Below are 18183 nucleotides of genomic sequence, written 5' to 3' on the forward strand. Positions count from 1 at the left end.
TGCTTAGACCCGATATGCCGAAGTCACGGGCATGATTGAATATTTTTATATTCGTAGAAAACTGGATATAATACGATGCTAGACATTTTTCGTATGGATGAGAACCGGTTCCAATCCACCGGATATTATCGGTTTCTTATGAATACGAAAAAACAATTTACTGGTGGGAAAATTCAAGCATCTTCAATTCTACTCTACAGGACAATTACGTCGGTTAATTAAAATTTATACTTTATACATTATTTAAAATCATTTCTCGTATTCATTCGAATCCGGTGGATAGGAACCGGTTCTCATCCATACGAAAAAACTATGTCTAGCATCGTATTATATCCAGCTTTCTACGAATATAAAAATGTACAATCATAAGATTAAAACCAGTATTTTTAGCCCGTGCCTTCGGCACCTCGGGGCTTAAAAACTGGTTTTAATCTTATGATTGTACATTCTATATCCGCGGAAAGCCGTTTATAATACGATGCGAGAAATAACTATTTTTTATTTGCAACTAGCGGCTATGCCCCTAGAAGCCTCTAGAGGCACTTAAGGTAGGAGGGGAAAATTTTATTATCATCCCATTTTAAACTTCAGTTTCAAAAGAGTAAAAAAAATTTCTGGGGGGGAGGGGTTTGAAGACACCCTCCCCAAAAATAATTTAAAACCATCCTAGGACCTATAAGAAGCTTCCTTGTAAAGGAGAACAATATCGATATAGCGGTTAGTGAGATCCTTCGGGACAGACAAAAAACGCTTACTACTTAATATAACAGGATTTTAAAAATATTCTTATTTTAAAACTTTAATTTTAAAATCTTTTTGACTAAAAAAATTAATTTCTATGTTCTTTTTATTTGAAATGAAAGTTTTCTAGAAAAAGATTCTATACCAGGAAATATTTTTAAAAGTATTTTTTATGATAATTCTTTAAATTGCAGTTTATTTTAGATAAATTAAGTAATGATCACTGGAATATAAATAATCTTATCTTTGATATACAATTTTTGGGGGGTTTCAGAGCTTTTAGGGGTAATCACACCTGTCTCCCAATCCCCACTGGGACGTCCTTAGCACATGTTCAAAAAAGAGACAATTTGGAAATAGTCCCTTTCGTGACAACGCCCCTTAAGGGGCAATTCGTTGTATTTTGAAAATGGTTTTTGATAGGTTATTTTAGGATAGGTTAGTTTATATTGGGTTAGGTGATTACCCCACAGGGTTAGAGCCCCTCGCAGTGGCTAGAAATAGGAGAAAGCTACTGTGAAAATACTAAGAATGGCCCCTTAAGGGGCGTTGCCACGAAAGGGACCATACAATTTTAATGTTTTAATGAATGATTTTGTTTGTTTTTCTCACACAAACATGATATATTGTAGGTTAAACTTTACCAGATATAATCCACATTGCAAATTTAAAACAATTTATACAATCAGAAGATTTTGAGATCATGGAATATAATAACTAATGAGATAATTATTCTTGTACAATTGTTTTAATAGTTGCAATCAAATCTATAATTTAATTTGAAATATCTGTAATTTTGTCTGCAAGAATAGATTGTGGTAAAAGTAAATTTTTCTGCTGCATAAGCATATCTATAATACAAAGTAGAATGATGTTTGTCTGTCCGTCTGTCTGTCCCTTAAGATCTCAGTAACCACTGAACCGATCGGATTCTACTCTTCAGGGAATATACCTACTAGTCATGTGGTTGTTTTAGACCATTTTCTTGGGGCGTAAGACACCCTCAACCCCCCCCCCCAAAAAAAAAAAAAAAATCATTTTTTTTTAGGCAGTTAATTATTTAGAATTATTAGTGGCATCACAAGAGGTACGTATTTTTTTTAATTACCTCTTGGGGCAGAGCTACTGGAGGCTAGAGGCGAAGCCGCTAGTATTATATACCCTACTAGATCCGTTCTGTTCAAAGGTTTCGTGATTTTCTGATTTCCATATATTTGAATTACTTATGGCAGTGAACATCTGCTTTACAACCGAATTTATTCGTTAGTCCAAACATGATTTTTGTGCTTTACTACTTATGGATGTGTCATCTATGTATCCTTAATAATCATATCATTATTAGTATATTAACAAGGATGACAACATCAATAAAAGCGAAGCTCAAATACGGTAGGACAAACGAACATCAACACTTGTATAGTGTAAGAACTGATTTATCTGATTAAGAAATCTGTTAAAAACTGCTGAAATACAGGATAATGTTTAAGGACATAATACTTGTAACATTGTACTTTGTTGTAATAGGAATCAGTATACAAAAAATCAGATCAATCGGATAACAATATCACATACGTAGTTAAAAAGTTTAACATCGACATGTTAAAAATGGACGTACGGAAATTCTGGTAATGATTATAGGGTTGCAAAACTTTCTAAATTGTACATAATTACTACAAGAATTACCATGCAAAGTTTGAAAAGCGGACGGACGGACCCTAATTATAGAAAAGTTCCACTTATAGAAATAAGAAGATAAGGTGTAATAATTGCAACATTTGTCAATTTAAACTCAATTACATGTTAATAATCTTTTGCTATAGAATATAGAACTCATTATGTAACTAATTTCTTTTGTAAATATTTAGTCGACTTGATAACATATTACCAGTAAGGGGAATCATCAAAAGAAATTCAGACCTCTATCTTTGATTTTACTTTTTTTATAGCAAAGTTTATCAATATTTGTAAATATCCGTATGTATGATTGTCTGTCTGTCATAAACGTTAGGGGAAACGTGATTTTCTCAGCCCCTATTTATGATAGACAGATGAAATTTCATAGCAATTAACATTCCAATCATTATGTAAAAACATATACTTTGTTATCTTGAAATGATTGAAACAATTTAGCGATTCGCTAGTTTTGGATGTTGTTATTCTTGTTTATCTTAAAATTAACTGTTTATCAGAGACTATTTTCAATTGCTAAAACTAATCAATCATTACTACTATAGACTCTATATATAGAATGTATTTTTAGAAGTTTAAATTTTTAATAATAACTGAACTGATAGAATTTTTTATTTTAGGAATGCTTCACAAAAGCCCTGAGCTAGTTTTATGCTTTATAATTTTTAGATTTAAGCGTTGGGTGGTTTTGGGCTATTTCTTTGCCTTTTTGAAGGCAAGGTCCCTAGATGCTAGGAGCGCAGCCGCCAATGATAATTAAGGTAGTAACAGCATTAAACAAACCAGTTATGCATGTTCTTTTTAGCGTCAGCTAAGCTTACTATAAAATTGCGGTGTAGTGTATACTGAGACGCGCTATTCTATGATTCATCAGAATTCTAAGAAAAATATTATAAATGGTTTATTATTTTTTCAATCCCTTAAAGAATTTAGCATTTTTTTATACGAACATGCTTGTAGTGTATTTATAGAGATGCTATGCCGAAAAAAACGCGGAAAAAAACGTTTAAAAATATGTTAAATGAAAATAAATCAACTTAATTAAAAACAAAATATGTTTATGTTATACATTTTATTTTAAAGATTTAAACAGTGAATAGGTAATTCAAAATATTCAAGTTGTCTTTGATGTCAAATAAAATATATTTTCATCGTATTGGCAGATGTCCACGGATAAGAAAATAAAAATATAAAGGCTTAATTCATGTTTTGTAATATTTCGTATAATGTTTTTTTTCTTCCGATGACAATTGTCTTTATTACGAGATAAAACATGATGTTTTTTCTATAGGCTTGTAACCGTTTTTAATCCATGGAAATAATAGTTATTTATCGCATTGTAGACAGATTTCTGCGGATAGGAAAACAATAAATTATGGAGACAAAGGCCCGGACTAACAAAACTGGTTTTGATATTATGATTTTTCATTTTACAATTCGTAGAAAAGTGTCTTTAATACAATACGATTCCTTGTTTTTCAGTATGGCTGAGAACCGGTTCTAATCCAGCGGATACTAATCAGTTTCAAAGCCATACTGAAAAAAGTATTCACATATTATTTATATTTTAATGTGTCCCAAGCCAGTCTGTCTTCCAGGGAGGGTGGGTCCCCGGTCAATTGCAATTCCAACACCATTTCATCACAGTATTGGGCCAGTAGTACGTCAGGACTCTGATCATTTGGTTCTGTACTCGTTGCTATGGCGGTCAGTCCGATTCCAGAGGTTGCAGGCTGCTGAACTATTTCTTCAAGATGTCCTAAAGCTGCTTCATCATCACTATCAGCTTCAATGTAAGGAGGATTAAACCTGTCATCATTTTGACCTCCATTTGCCCCAGGCGCATTTTGGCCTGCATTTGCGCCTGGCGAATTTGCAGGATTTGAGCCTGACTGTGGTAACGAATTAGTATCGCCGGAAACATCGAACACAGTGATTAGAGGCAGGGGCAGCTGTCATGATAGCGTTGGAATGTGGTGAGTTGGTATTGGCTGCATTGCAGCTGTTAACAGGGCTGGCAGCAGCAATTTCATCCACTGACGGAGATTGGCCAGCTGGAATTTCATCCGCCGATGGCAGCTGGTCTGCTACCATTTCATCCGCTGATTCTGGATTCTGCGAGGCCACCATAATTACAATTCTCTGTTCTAAAAAATAATTTTTTTAAATTAAGTTTTACTCGGATTTTACTAAATATATTTGCTAATAAACAATGCAGCTGCCGAGCCCTGAACAAATCCTAAAGGGTAATACTATCGATTATAAATTGATGTACATTGTACAACCCCAACAATAATAAACAAAATTACCACCTCAGTAGATCAAAATTATCATATTGGTTTGGGTAGTGGTAATGTTATTTTCAACCTTCCTATCAATATTAAATAAGCGTTCCAAATATAATATTACATAGTAGATGTTTGTTTTTGCAAAAAGATCTTGTATTATACTATGTTTTTTAATTAAGTTAAAAGTATTGCTTATTTAACCCAATTATCCTTAATTAAAAGAGATTCGACAAAGTGGCTGAAAAATTAGCTGTGTGACGTCATAAAAGGGAGAGATGAGAGGAAAAGTGGGAACGGAAACCTCTTAAAATATATTAATATATTAGCTTCTTTATTCATATATAACAGAAAAAATAGTTAATGATTTTTAACCTTTAAATAGGTATTTTGTGTGATATGAAATTAAAATTATCCAATATATACTTTTAATTTAGCAAAAAAATCATTTTATATTTTCGTTGTTATTGAAAGCATGATAGAAAAGTTATTTTAAAGAATCACTGACGTATATAAACTAGGGTTGGCAATCCGCCCAATGTTTGGGTCGTATTCGGATTCTTACAAAAATACGCCCCTCCCCCCCCCCCCCAAACAAAAAACGGATTAATCAGTGGATTGCGGATTCTTGTATTTTTTTGACAATGGCGGATTTTCGGATTGTGGAATGCGGAATCTAGCAATATTTTAAAAGTTTTTTTAACCCTTACTTAACCTAATATAACCTATAATAAGCTTGAAAAGCTATAAAATACAAAAAAACTTTGATGCTACCCACCGTTATACTTGTACCTAAGAAACAATAAAACTACTTTTTTGGTTTGTGTCTGCCATATTTTGAATATAAATTATAAAGTGCAACAAAAGTCATAAAAATTAACAATCCAATCCGCACTTTGCATTGCGGATTACAGATTCGGATTCTGGTTCTAAAAATTGTCGAAAAATTGCGAATTGCCATCCCTAGGGCCCTAATATAAACATTTTCATAGATGAATTAGAACTAACCATAATTCTATTTTAATTGTTTATTACTTTGTTAATTTTTTTTTTTCACAAACTTGGCTTTTAAACCAAATGGACATCATCCCAACAATTAGCTAGATCAGCAGAAAAGGGGCGCCTTTGTTTCTTTTACTATTGGGGATATATGTATATCAATTTATCATCCATTGTCTTCCCAGAAAACATAAAAATCATAAAGCATAGCATTAACAAAATTTCCAAACAAAGTTCAGAAATATTGTCACAGAGCCGTCTTTTAAAAAAATAAATCACCTTTTTAAATAACAATAAAATTTGTTAGATGTTGTTTGTTGATACTTTGAATGTTTATGAAAAACTGTCTGCTATAGCCTGTGAATCATCAGCTGATATTAAATGACTCACTAACCAAGGGGGGTTGCGTGATTTTCTTTAAAAATACATATAACTATGTCGTCTTTGTTGGTTTTTTTCAAAATCAAATATCAATCAATTAAAAATTACCAATCAATCAATGAAAGAAGTATTTATATTATATTAATATATTAATGATATATATAAAGGATTGAAAACTACATTGAAACAAAATCAAGAGGTTATGGGGAAATTTGGCGGGCATTGGTGGGCAGGATAGTAGGGGCATGATTACTCTATTATAATAAAGTATCATATTCTGTAAGCCAATATCCAGTGGCGTGCGAACCGAAGGGGGCATTTGGGGCAATCGCCCCCCCCCCTAGCGACCAAAACGCCCCCCCCTGCCCCCCCCCCCTAGACACCGCCCGCCCCCCCTGCCCCCCCCTAAATGTTGAAAAATGCCCCATTTTGCACCCCCCCCTGGTAAACAAAAATGCCCCTTTTTGCCCCCTACCCTACTAAAAGCAAAACTATCCCAGTTTCAAAAAAAAAGATCAAGACTTACTCAAAAAAAATTTTTTGGCGCTACGCGCCAAACAGACATTTACTATTCATTTAACCTTGCCAAATTTTTTGTGTAGAAATTAGGTTATAATCTCTTTTTGCTGAACATAACAAACCAGGTAATAGGAAGTATTTTATTTTGTATAATATAAACTTTTTACCAAAGAAATTTTGTATATCCCCTATGATGAATCATGATACACAAAATTAACCCTTATATAGATTACTATTAGTGGATGAAACGTATGGAAACTCAAATTAATTAACCAACCAATCAAAATTCCATTTAAGTCCCCAAAGTTGTTAAGCCAACGAATAAAAAAATGTTTATATGAAATATTGGGGACTAGTGTAAGAAATAGCCCAAAAACTCCTCCCTCCCTGCATATTTGAAGAAAAAAATGTGTGCTTCGCGCCCTTCCAAATGGTTTCTGTTTTTTATCACATTGTATATTTTGTTGTTATTTCTACAAAAACATTTATAAACATCAAATATTTAATCAAAAAGTTATTTTATATAAAAAAGAAACAGCGTTGATATTTATCTAAGCCTTTTTCTCAACACTGTATGTCTGTCTAAATGAATAACTATATATTATGTCATATGATGTTTAGGATAAGTTTATCATTTTTTTGTGTACATACCCTTACAAAAAGACATGTTTTTTTTATGGCAATTTTCATTAAAAACCCTTAAAACTAACTACACTCTATATTCCTAACATGATAAAATACGTCACTCTTGTTGTCTCTAATAAATTTTTGGAAACACCACTTCATGAAAAATTGACAGATTTTTAAAGTGCCATTTGACTTTTTAGCTTTTCTATAGCTCACTATTGCTGTCAGTTCGTAACACTAAGGATGAAATGTGATTTTCTCAACTGCAATTAAGGATAGAAGGCTAAAACTTAATGTTAACATTCCCATCATTATGGAGTAAAATTAACTATTAGAAATTCATTGAGTTCGGACTGCTTTCTAGGACGTTTTTGGCTATTTTTGTATCTTTCACAATTCCCCCATTGTTTGTTCCAATTTACAAAATTTTTGTAGATAAAGGTATCAAAATCAAATTTCAGGTATAGTCCCTTTCGTGACATTGCCTCTTAAGGGGCATTACATTGTATTTTCACAGTAGCTTTTCCCCTATTTATAGCCCCTGCGGGGCCAATTGCCTAACCCTGCGGGGAAATCACCTAACCTTACTTAACCTTTAATAACCTATTAAAAGCTACTGTGAAAATACAAAGAAATGCCCCTTAAGAGGCATTGCAACGAAAGAGACTATACCCCAAAGTTTTCCATATTTCTAAGAGATTTTTATATCTGTAGATAAAAGGACAAGTATTTTTTTTATTTTTAACATAGTTCTTTATATCTTTGGTTTTTATGGTATGATAAATTTTTTTGTGGATTATAATATCAAACAAAAAAATTTCTCGTGGTTCTGAGCATCTAGTATGTAATTTACTTTGACTGTCATCACACAACATACAGGAAAAAGGATTTGTTTCTTTTTCTACCTAAAATATATATTTATTTCAACAAATGCTCTTTAAATCTTCTTGTCTGTATTTTGTCTGTTAATAAATTTTTGTGCTTTGCTACTTATAGATGTATTCATCCTTGTTGTCATACAATAAAGAAATATTTTAAATCAGTTGTACATATTAGGTAAATTTCCAAAATGAGTGTTTTTATCTCCCCCCCCCCCTAATTTTTTTAATGGGGTTATTCATCATCCTTCCTGCTAAGATTTTATAACATCCCTTTCCACCCATAAAATATGAATATGTTTTGTTGTGGGGGGGGGGGGGGAGGTTAAATTATCATCTGTTTTTTTTTCGAAGATGCTTTCTAGCTCCCATCCCTTCAGTCATTGCAGGGTGGGGAGAAGGAATGGGGGAGAAGGGATAGGGGAGAAGAGATGGGGGGGGAGAGATGGGGGATAGAAATGGGGGAAGGGATGGGTAAGAAGAGATAAGGACTATAAGGCCCATAATCAAATAATCTCACCCCTTAAAACGCCCTTATTTAAAATTAGTATATATAATTAAAATGCCCCCCCCTAAAGCAAAGTGCCCCCCCGGGGCACTTTGATTTAGGGGGGGGCAAAATTTTACAAAATCTTCAAAATGCCCCCCCCTAGACAAAGTGCTTCGCACGCCACTGCCAATATCCTATTTTATGAAGAAGTAAGGATTTTTTTATCTTAAGATCTCAAAAACTAATGAACTGATTGGATTCTTTATTTTAGGTAAGCTTAGCTTTACATAGGTCCTGAGATGGTTTTAGGCTAATCTTTATCTGGTTCAAGTCTAGGGATGGTTGTAAGTGATTTTTCTAGCCAATTCGAATACAGAGGCCCATTATGCTTGGGGTATAACTTTTAGTGTAAAATACAGCAAAATTAAATGTGTTTTTATGTTGTGGAAGTGTCATTATGATTTAGACATAATTGAAGAATTTATGCTTAGGAAGTTGGCATATGGCGGTTTTTTTCTCAAGTCCCCAAACTTTTATCAAACTAAATAAAAACCTACCTTATACGTTTTCTTCCATAATCTTTTATCTGCAAAAAGAATACAAGAAATCAAAACAAGGAAATCAATTTTATTAGAATTTTATTTATTGAATAAGTAATACAAAGATGACAACATCAATAAAAGGAAATCATATAAGAAAATCCGTATAAATTTGTCCAATAAGTAATGTCACAATATTAATATCCATAAATTAATGATATACGCCGATAAACTTTTTTTTATTGAAAATGGTTGTTTTTTATCAGTAAGGATGGATCTTACTAACCGCTGAACTGATATGGTTCTCCTTTACCCTTTTTCTGGTAGATATCTGGGCACACAGAAAAACCAGACCACAAACTCTTTGATTGCATGACCTTTTTTTTGAAGTCCTAACTGTGCTTGCTAATTAGTTCTGCTGTTTTGGACAAAGGCATTCCCCCTACTTTAACTTTTAGTGTCACGCATCTGACGTAGAAACAGTTGAAATTATTCTTTTATCATTTGGTTATAACGTGGTGTTGAGCTGAGATTCGAACCAATGATCGTTTTTGGCTTTAATTTTCTACAAAATGTATTTCAAATTTTATGTAAAATATTACAAATTGAAAAAAAAACTAAAATCCTTCATGAAGTAAATAAAAAAAGTAAACCACTTTTTTTATGGACTGGCAAGGTGGTTCATAGAGTAGATGCTTAATAGTTTCACAATATCTCATATTGATAATTATACAGCCTCTTTGTCAATCAAATTTTACCATACAAATTCAATTAATCCTACTGAGATGTTGATTAACAGACAAAGTAAAAGTCTAAGTAGCTATGCAAACAGGCGGAAAAAGTTAGAAATATAAAAGCTTATACTCAATAATTGTCTATTAAAAGAGTCTAGAAAAGCGATTCCAAAACAGTTTTTTGACACTAGTTTTTAATTGGAAATGATTTGCTAAGATAATTTTGTATGTTAAAACTAACATTCTCAGCACTTTGTCCTTTAAGAGATTTAAACTAAAAAAGGGTGTTATATACATTTCATATGTTCTTTACATTTGAGGTTTAAAGCAAGATCCCCTCTTGGTTTTAAAACCCTATTAAGACAGGTTAATTGTAAAGATTAATGGTATTTCTTCTTTTTTTGCCTTATATTTTGTTATATATTAACCTTCAGACCCAATTACTTTAAATTTCCTTTTTCTTTTTCTCTCTATCCTTTTCCCATACTCATAATAATGTGCAGACTTCAAAAGCAGGGTCAGTGATTCTCCTAGGTTTGGCATCTCTTCACCCAGTCTATATAGACACTTAATAAATACATATTATATATATATGTGTGTAATGTGTATGTATATTGTATTATAAGCCACTCATCCCGCCTAAAGTTGCGTGATTATTATAAATATTATTGCGAATTTTAATGATATTATTGAATATTGCGAATTCCTCTACTCGCTGAGTGAGTCCCTCTGCTTTCCAAATTCTGTCCGACAGTTTCTTGTAAACTATCAAACACTTCACATCTCTGCAAACCAACAAAATACTACCAGCTTGGGATTCATTAATTGAAAGGTAAAGGCCATTTCAGAGTAGCAACTATTAATTAGAAACGTGATATCTATAATACAAAGTATCCTTATATTAAAGTAACAGGATGTGCGTCTGTCAGTCAGACTGTACCGAAGTTTAGCAAAATAATAGATTAAAACCACAATGAATCCTTAATCTAGAAGCAAAAAGCTTTCCTGAAAATTTCAAAGAAAATCTATTTTACCTCGATTTATCTTAGGGGGGAGGGGGGAAAGGGGTAATTACCCAAAAAAAAATCTGAAACCCCCCCAAAAAAATATGTCAAAAAAATGAGTGAGATGAGAGGAGAAGTGGGAAAGAAAACCCCTAAAAAAGAGATGGAGAATATGACGTCACAGGAATCAAAAGTGGTGCAAAAGTGGCACAGATTGGGCTTCGTCGAATCTTTTCTATAATTAGAATAGTCCATCCGGAACGGATAGTTTTTTACCGTTAATTTAGGCATGTTAGAATTGTCCTATCGATTTCAAACTTTGCATGGTAATTCCTGTAGTAGTTAGGTACGATTTAGAAAGCGTAGCAACTCTATAATCATTACCAGAGCTGAATCTTTAAATGTGTAGCCGTTGCTGTTGACGTAGACATGGATTTTAAAAAGATTTTACGGATCTACTGCAGTTCACGGTAAAATATTGCTGGTAACAAATATTGCTAAAAAATTTTGAATTTTAAAGGCTGCTAGCTGCCAAACGGCTAAACGTACAGATCATACCTGCACACCATTTTAAGCGGCATAAGAAGGCCTACAAATAATCTGGAATAGCCAAGATCCAATGATGCACAGGGACAGCTTCCCTAAAGAAAAACCGCGTAAAATAGGTCTTTTTCGCGCATTTCTCTGCACTGCGAGATAATTATGCATTATTGATTTATGGCTATTCCAGATTATTTGTAGACCTTCTAATGCCGCTTAAAACACTGTGCGGGCATGATCTGTACGTTCAGCCGTTTAGCAGCTAGCAGCCTTTAAAATTCATAAATTTATAGCAATGTTCGTTACCAGCAATATTTTACCGTGAACTGCAGTAGATCCGATTTTACAGTAGTGCAATGCCGGCTATCCTAGAAATATGGATCACTAAAATCTTCTATGGCCCACCCAAAAAATAATCAAAGAAATAAAATTATTATGCCTAATTTTTGCAATTTTTTTTTTTTACAAAATTACAACTTTAATTTTGAAATACACTTTAAATAAAGAGTAAACTTTTATTCTTGGAACTGAGAGATAAGTTTATTTCTTTACACCTTTCCCCGAATCTCTCCCCCTTTCTAAAGTGTGAAAGTATGTATTACATATCAAATAATCGTAATTGCTTATTATTACAACAGCATAAACTGTTCCATTTTATGTTAATTTCATCATTTAATTTAAACATTTCCTTATTTATTTGATTTCGTATATTTTTTGCGATTTTGAGACACGATCAGATGATATGTGGAAGAAAGTGCACACACAATTTGCTCACACAAATTGCACACACAATTTGCAAAAACACTGGCACGGCATGTACATTTATGGACACAAAAAAAAGGGATTTTTAAACAACCTTAATTGCCCGGTAAAGATCCACCTCAGGTATAAAACTCATTTCAAGAGCACTTTTATTACTAACAAAAAATTTTTTGCATAATAACAATCATATCGAAGTTTGAAAAATATCATTTTTTAAATTGCAAATAATATTTTTTTTGTGTGTAAAATATAAATAGTAATATAATAGTAATTGATTAAATTGTCCTGTAGAGTAGTATTGCAGCCTGCTTGAATTTACTCATTAGTTAATTGTTTAATCTGTAGCGCGGGTTGTTAATACATATACTCAGGGATATAGGGATATGACAATGGACAATTAATTTTTTTTTAGAGTCAAAGGTTAATTGCATTGACAACAGATTTATTTAGAAAATTTAAAGAAAAGTGCAAGTGCCATTTAAAAGTAAAATTTGATATATATCAGCTTCGCTACTAAAAAGCAAATACACGGGTAAAATATTTTGGTTGTAAAAATAGTTTAATTTGTCAATTATTTATATGTCTATTTCAACGACACCAACTCAACAAATTGTAAGTAAATAAAAAAAGATAAGAATTTAATTAGATCTTCTTTGATATCAGAGAAGCCTTTCTATAATTAGGGTCGGTCCGTCCGTATGTTTGGCATGTAAGAACTGTCCTATCGAATTCAAACTTTGCGCGGTAATTTCTTTAGTAGTTAAGTACGATTTTGAAAGCAGGGCAACTCTATAATCATTACCAGAATGTCCGTACTTACATTTTAAACATTTTGATTTTCAACTTTTTTAATAATTTTTTTTTATGTGATATAGTTATCCGATTGATCTGATTTTTATGAATACTGATTGCTAGGACATGTAAGTACAATGTTAAAAGCGAAGCGTCTCTATAATAAAGTCCTAAATATGTAAGTATGTCCTGAAACATATTCTGCTTATTAGTTTTTCTAAGATTGTTATTTTTATTTTCCCCTGCTGTTTCAAGGCTTCGCTTTTATGAATATTGTCATCTTTGTTTGTTACCAAATAAAGTTACATTTTAATAAAGTTAGATAGAATTATTCAGTTCTTATACTCTACAAGTGTTAATGTTCGTTTGTCCGAGAAGACGAAGAAAGTCAATCAATAAATCAGCTTGTTACGTCATAAAAACGATCCATCTCTTTTTTAGGGGTTTTCTTTTCCACTCCTCCTCTCCTCATCCCTCATTTTTATGACGCCATTGAGGGACTTTCTTCGTGTTCTTGGTCCGACTGTTTCAGAGCTTTTATGGTTGTTGTCACCCTTGATGTGCCATGTATAAGGACTATTTGTTGGTGGTTTAAGGCAACCGTCGCGTCGTTCATGGAAATCCGAAGTCGTAGCTACACTCAGCCACCCTCAGCATAAATAACATCTAAAGCAACCTAATTTGATTTAATAAGCAACCAAAGGGATACTTAACTAAAAGCTCTCATAAGCCTGACATAAGAAAATACCATTAGGGACACTTATCTTCGTTTGTGATTCACACTAATATCTATAATACAAAGTAGAATGATGTTTGTCTGTCCGTCCGTCCGTCCCTTAAGATCTCGATTACTGAATCGATCGGATTCTAATCTTCAGGGAATATACCTACTGGTCCTGTGGTGGTTTTAGGCTATTTTCTTGGGGGTGAGACACCCCCCCCCCCCCACCCCAAAAAAAATATTTTTTTTGCTGAAGATTACCTCGGTCCTTTTACGAATTTCGCCTTAATTTTTTTTTGGTTCACCTCTTGAAGCAAAGCCCCTAGAGGCTAGAGGCTAGTATAATATATTTCTTTATACATATTTGTGACTTGATCCTGAATGTAAGGAAATTAAAACTGTTATTATTTAGGTGTAATTGGTTTGAAACTATGTCGGTCAGCAGAAAGATACACATTAAGCAGATAATTCTCTGTTTTCTACTATTATCATCGGACAATTATAGGTAAAAGGCATAGAGGGTCCACGGATCACGAAATTTGAGACGATTTTATTCGACGATATCATCTTTAGAAAGCTAACTTTATTAAATTAATTTCATAACTAACTTACTATATGTTTTGTCATATGCTTCACATTATACGAGAGAAGAATTTTTTACACGAATTAATTTACCCAGGAAAAGCTTAATCCTTAGATATGGGACAATTTATAGCTGACTTATAATGAGAACGAAATGAAATAAATGTGCACTTACGTACAAAGACCTTTAAAATGTTTAAACTAATGAAATCTCTTGAATGTTACGTCAGTATTCTCGTATTGGCCCATTTAGACAATGATTAACTTTATTCTGCAGGAGTGTGTTAACTGCAGAGCCCATACCAATAGAAAATGGGACAGATTCAAAAGCTGAAGACGGAGGCAATACTCCAGATTCAAAAGCTGAAGTTGATGAGAACATTCAACCAGCAGCCCCTGTTGTCTCTGTTGAAAAACCTGACCAAAACAATACTCTCATCCAGGTAAGGGATTTAGATTCTTTTTAGCAATTTTTTTTCAGAAATGGGGAATTAAACAAGGATCTAAAGGGATAAGACAACAGCCGATATATTTATGTACATCCCCAATGATGATACACAAAATTACACCTTCTGTAGATCACAATTAGTGGTTGAAACGTTTGGACACTCAACTTACTAAACGAATCAAACAAATTCATTAAAATCCCCCAAAGTTGTTAAGCTAGCGAATAAAAGAACGTCATTATAAAACTATGAGGACTAGTGTAATAAACAGTCCAATGCCCTCTTCCTCCCTGGAAATTCAAAGTATATTTTTAGCCGCAAAGCTATTTTAAAATTTACTTTGTCTGTCAATATATCCATCCTTCTGTCAGTCCATGACGCTAAAGGGAAAAGTTAATTTCAGATAGACTGCAACCACTACCCCTTAGCAAAGAGCATCTGGTATACAAATTACCGCCCGTCAGTCTGTCGGTCATGCTTCCAAAAATTTTTATTATGTAAGAAAAGTTTACTTGATTTCTACCCCATCCTTCTATTTACCTTTCCATCATTTTTATAACAACTGAACATCAGCTATATACCATACTTCGTCTGTTTGATTTTTATTGTTGTGCTACTTATAGATGTATAGATGTTGTTAAGGTGGTTAGGGGGTTGAAACAAAAAGTTAGTATTTCTTTTTATGTTGGAAATGTAGCAATTTTGTGATTAACTTAAACTTAAACTCCAATTTTTTCAATATAATTCAGTTTCGGCAGCCGAGTGACAGCTGCGACTAAACCCGTTGGGGTGCTTGAAAATATGTTGAAAAGACGGATTTTCATATTTGGGTCGGGTTAAGACTGCCGAGCACTATATTTTTATTTGGATCAGGTTGATTCGGGTACAACTGCCGAAGAAGAATACAAGAAGGAGATTATCCAACAAGTTGAATCTTCAGGAATGGATATAGAATATACATGAATATTATGACAGAGGAAAATTTAGGTTGCTATTATGGAACTCTTTCATTGTTCAGTTCTTTCATCCATTAGGATAGGAAGGGGTAGGATAGGGGGGATGGTTCAGTTACCACTATTTTAGTTCGATGCTAGTTCCACTTTATTAGAGAATATGAAAATCTGGTATAACATCCAAGTAATAATATATCCATTTCTACAGGTTATCCTCCTGGGTGCAACGATCTTTCAGCTCTTAATGATGTAACAATAAACAAATACTGGGTATAGTCCCTTTGGTGGCAACGCACCTTAAGGGGCGCTTCTTTGTATTTTTTCACAGTAGCTTTTCTCCTATTTCTAGCCCCTGCAGGGGGCTCTAACCCTGCGGGGCCAATTGCCTAACCCTGTGGGGCAATCACCCAACCCAATATAACTTTACCTAAACTAAAATAAACTATAAAAAGTCATTTTAAAAATACGACGAATCGCGCCTCAATGGGCGTTGCCACGAAAGGGACTATTCCCCAAATACTTATGGATATAGGATATACGTGGATATATTGATAGGGGAATATGGACCTCATTTATCGATCAGTTCGTTCATCCAGTTTTAGAGGGGATGGGTAAAGGGTGTGGTTAATGTTATCATTATTTCAGCCAACTTCAATCTTTACTCTATCAGAGCACATGGGGCAACATCCACGTAATAATATATCCATTTAATTACTCTTACTGTAATATACTGTAATAATTACCATTATTTTGAAATACATTCTGTAATTGTTTTTGCTTATTACTATAAATTATTATTTTTAGTAGAATAGCTATTCTATAAGCTGTAACGTCTGTCTGTTTTTTTTGCAGTTTTGGGTGGGCCGATATCTTTTATTCTTCCATTATGACGTAAAGCAATGCAGAATTTTCTACAATATTCAAAATTTGATCATTTTTTAAACAATAGGTTGTCATATTTAATTATTAGGTTTTATTATTTGATTCTTCATTTGTCTTGATTATTTACATAAAAAGTTTACATCTGAATCTGAGCTATTACAACAATATTCAATAAAAACTAATCCAAAATACCTATTCTTTTATAAAAATGTGTCAGTTGATTGTAAAGCAGAAGTAAAAAAAGAGAAAGAAAAATTGCCTTCTAACATAAGAATTGTACTTTTAAATTAAGTCATGACTAATTTAACATAATGTCTTCTCAAAATATGTCAAATAAAAACAAAAAAAACAGAACTTTAAAATGTCCCAGAATGAGAAAAAATCGCAATTGAAAGATAGAAAAAGGAGAAAAAAGCGTCATTGAAAGGAGAGAAAAAAAGCGTCATTAAGGGATAAAAAAGCGTCATATTTAATTATTCTTTTATAATACCTGCCTAATTAAAAGTATTCAAGACGTTGGTATTTTTTTTATAGCTGCACTACTCATAGATTTAGCCAAATCAACAGAAGATTATAATTCCACCTAGAGAAATTTTAGGTCGACTTTTTTTATTTTATTTGAGATTGATAAAAAAACGGTCTTTTGCCATATAAAAGCTAAGCTCTAAAATCAAACGGTAGGACAAACGAACAATTGTAATATTTCAAAATAAATAAAACATTAATTTATAATTCTTAAAAAAATTCTACAGATATTTGCTGCAAAATTGCTGAAATACAGGATACTGTTTACATTTTTATGACTGGATTATAGAGATGCTTGTACCTTGTTGTCCTAGGAATCAATATTAAACCATAATTATAGAAAAGCTTTGCTTACAAATATATGCATACAAAATTATTTAAAATTAACACAACTTAATAGGAAATGTATTAATATAATTCTCTTATTGCAACATTTTAAAAAAGTAGATATTTATAAAGATAAGTAAATCAATCATAATTAAATTGTTTGTTTTAAAAAAGGGCGGGAAAAGTTTTTTTAATGTAAAGTAATAAAAAAAAATTATTAAATGATAAAATGAACAATAACACTTAATCTAGAATTGTCAAACAAATTATTACCTTAAAACATTTAAAATAACTGAAGCACGTCTGTCTTTCCGTCTGAAGAACTCAGTAACCACTGAACCAATTGGGCTCTTCTCTTCAGGGAATATTACTACTGGCCCTGCAGTGATTTGTTAGGGGTTGGGACACCCCCACTCCCCAATTTCTTATTTACTAAGTATATTTGCAATAACTTTTATTTAATGAAATCTTCCAATTTTTAACATGTACAAAACGGCCTGCTTAATTGCTTCAAGATCCATGTCAGATCTATATAGGAAATAAATGTCTATAAACAAGCTCAAGTTTTCCAAGGAATATTTGTTTAAAACTCATAGTGCTCCAATAATCCATAATAAACTCTCATTGCCCAGAACGATAAGACCCATTATTTTACTTTATTAAAAATAAATTCCTTTTTTTAATTTTATGTTGCTATTTACCTTATATCAATGTATTTAATTTCTAATCATAAAAAAGAAAATTTAAATTTATAATATAATAAATTT

General features: G+C 32.6%; 1 protein-coding gene and 1 long non-coding RNA gene across 2 annotated transcripts; one reads left to right on the top strand and one right to left on the bottom strand.

The window, feature by feature from the left end:
• Positions 1-3487: 3487 nt before the first annotated feature.
• LOC145327074 (uncharacterized) lies at positions 3488-6059 on the bottom strand. Its single transcript, XR_013882051.1, has 2 exons — positions 5994-6059; positions 3488-4577 (listed from the first exon to the last, which is right to left on the bottom strand). It is a non-coding gene; the product is annotated as an uncharacterized LOC145327074 (long non-coding RNA).
• A 4575-nt stretch (positions 6060-10634) lies between these two features.
• On the top strand, positions 10635-16368 carry LOC145325629 (uncharacterized). The gene is made up of 4 exons (XM_080168590.1): positions 10635-10714; positions 14114-14206; positions 14561-14726; positions 15603-16368. Exons 2-4 carry the CDS (start codon positions 14133-14135, stop codon positions 15690-15692), a joined length of 330 nt encoding a protein of 109 aa, XP_080024716.1. The 5' UTR covers positions 10635-10714; positions 14114-14132; the 3' UTR covers positions 15693-16368.
• Positions 16369-18183: the final 1815 nt, after the last annotated feature.

The sequence above is a fragment of the Acartia tonsa genome, chromosome 8, assembly GCF_053477335.1.
Source record: "Acartia tonsa isolate MP-2025a chromosome 8, ASM5347733v1, whole genome shotgun sequence".
Classification (NCBI taxonomy): domain Eukaryota; kingdom Metazoa; phylum Arthropoda; class Copepoda; order Calanoida; family Acartiidae; genus Acartia; species Acartia tonsa.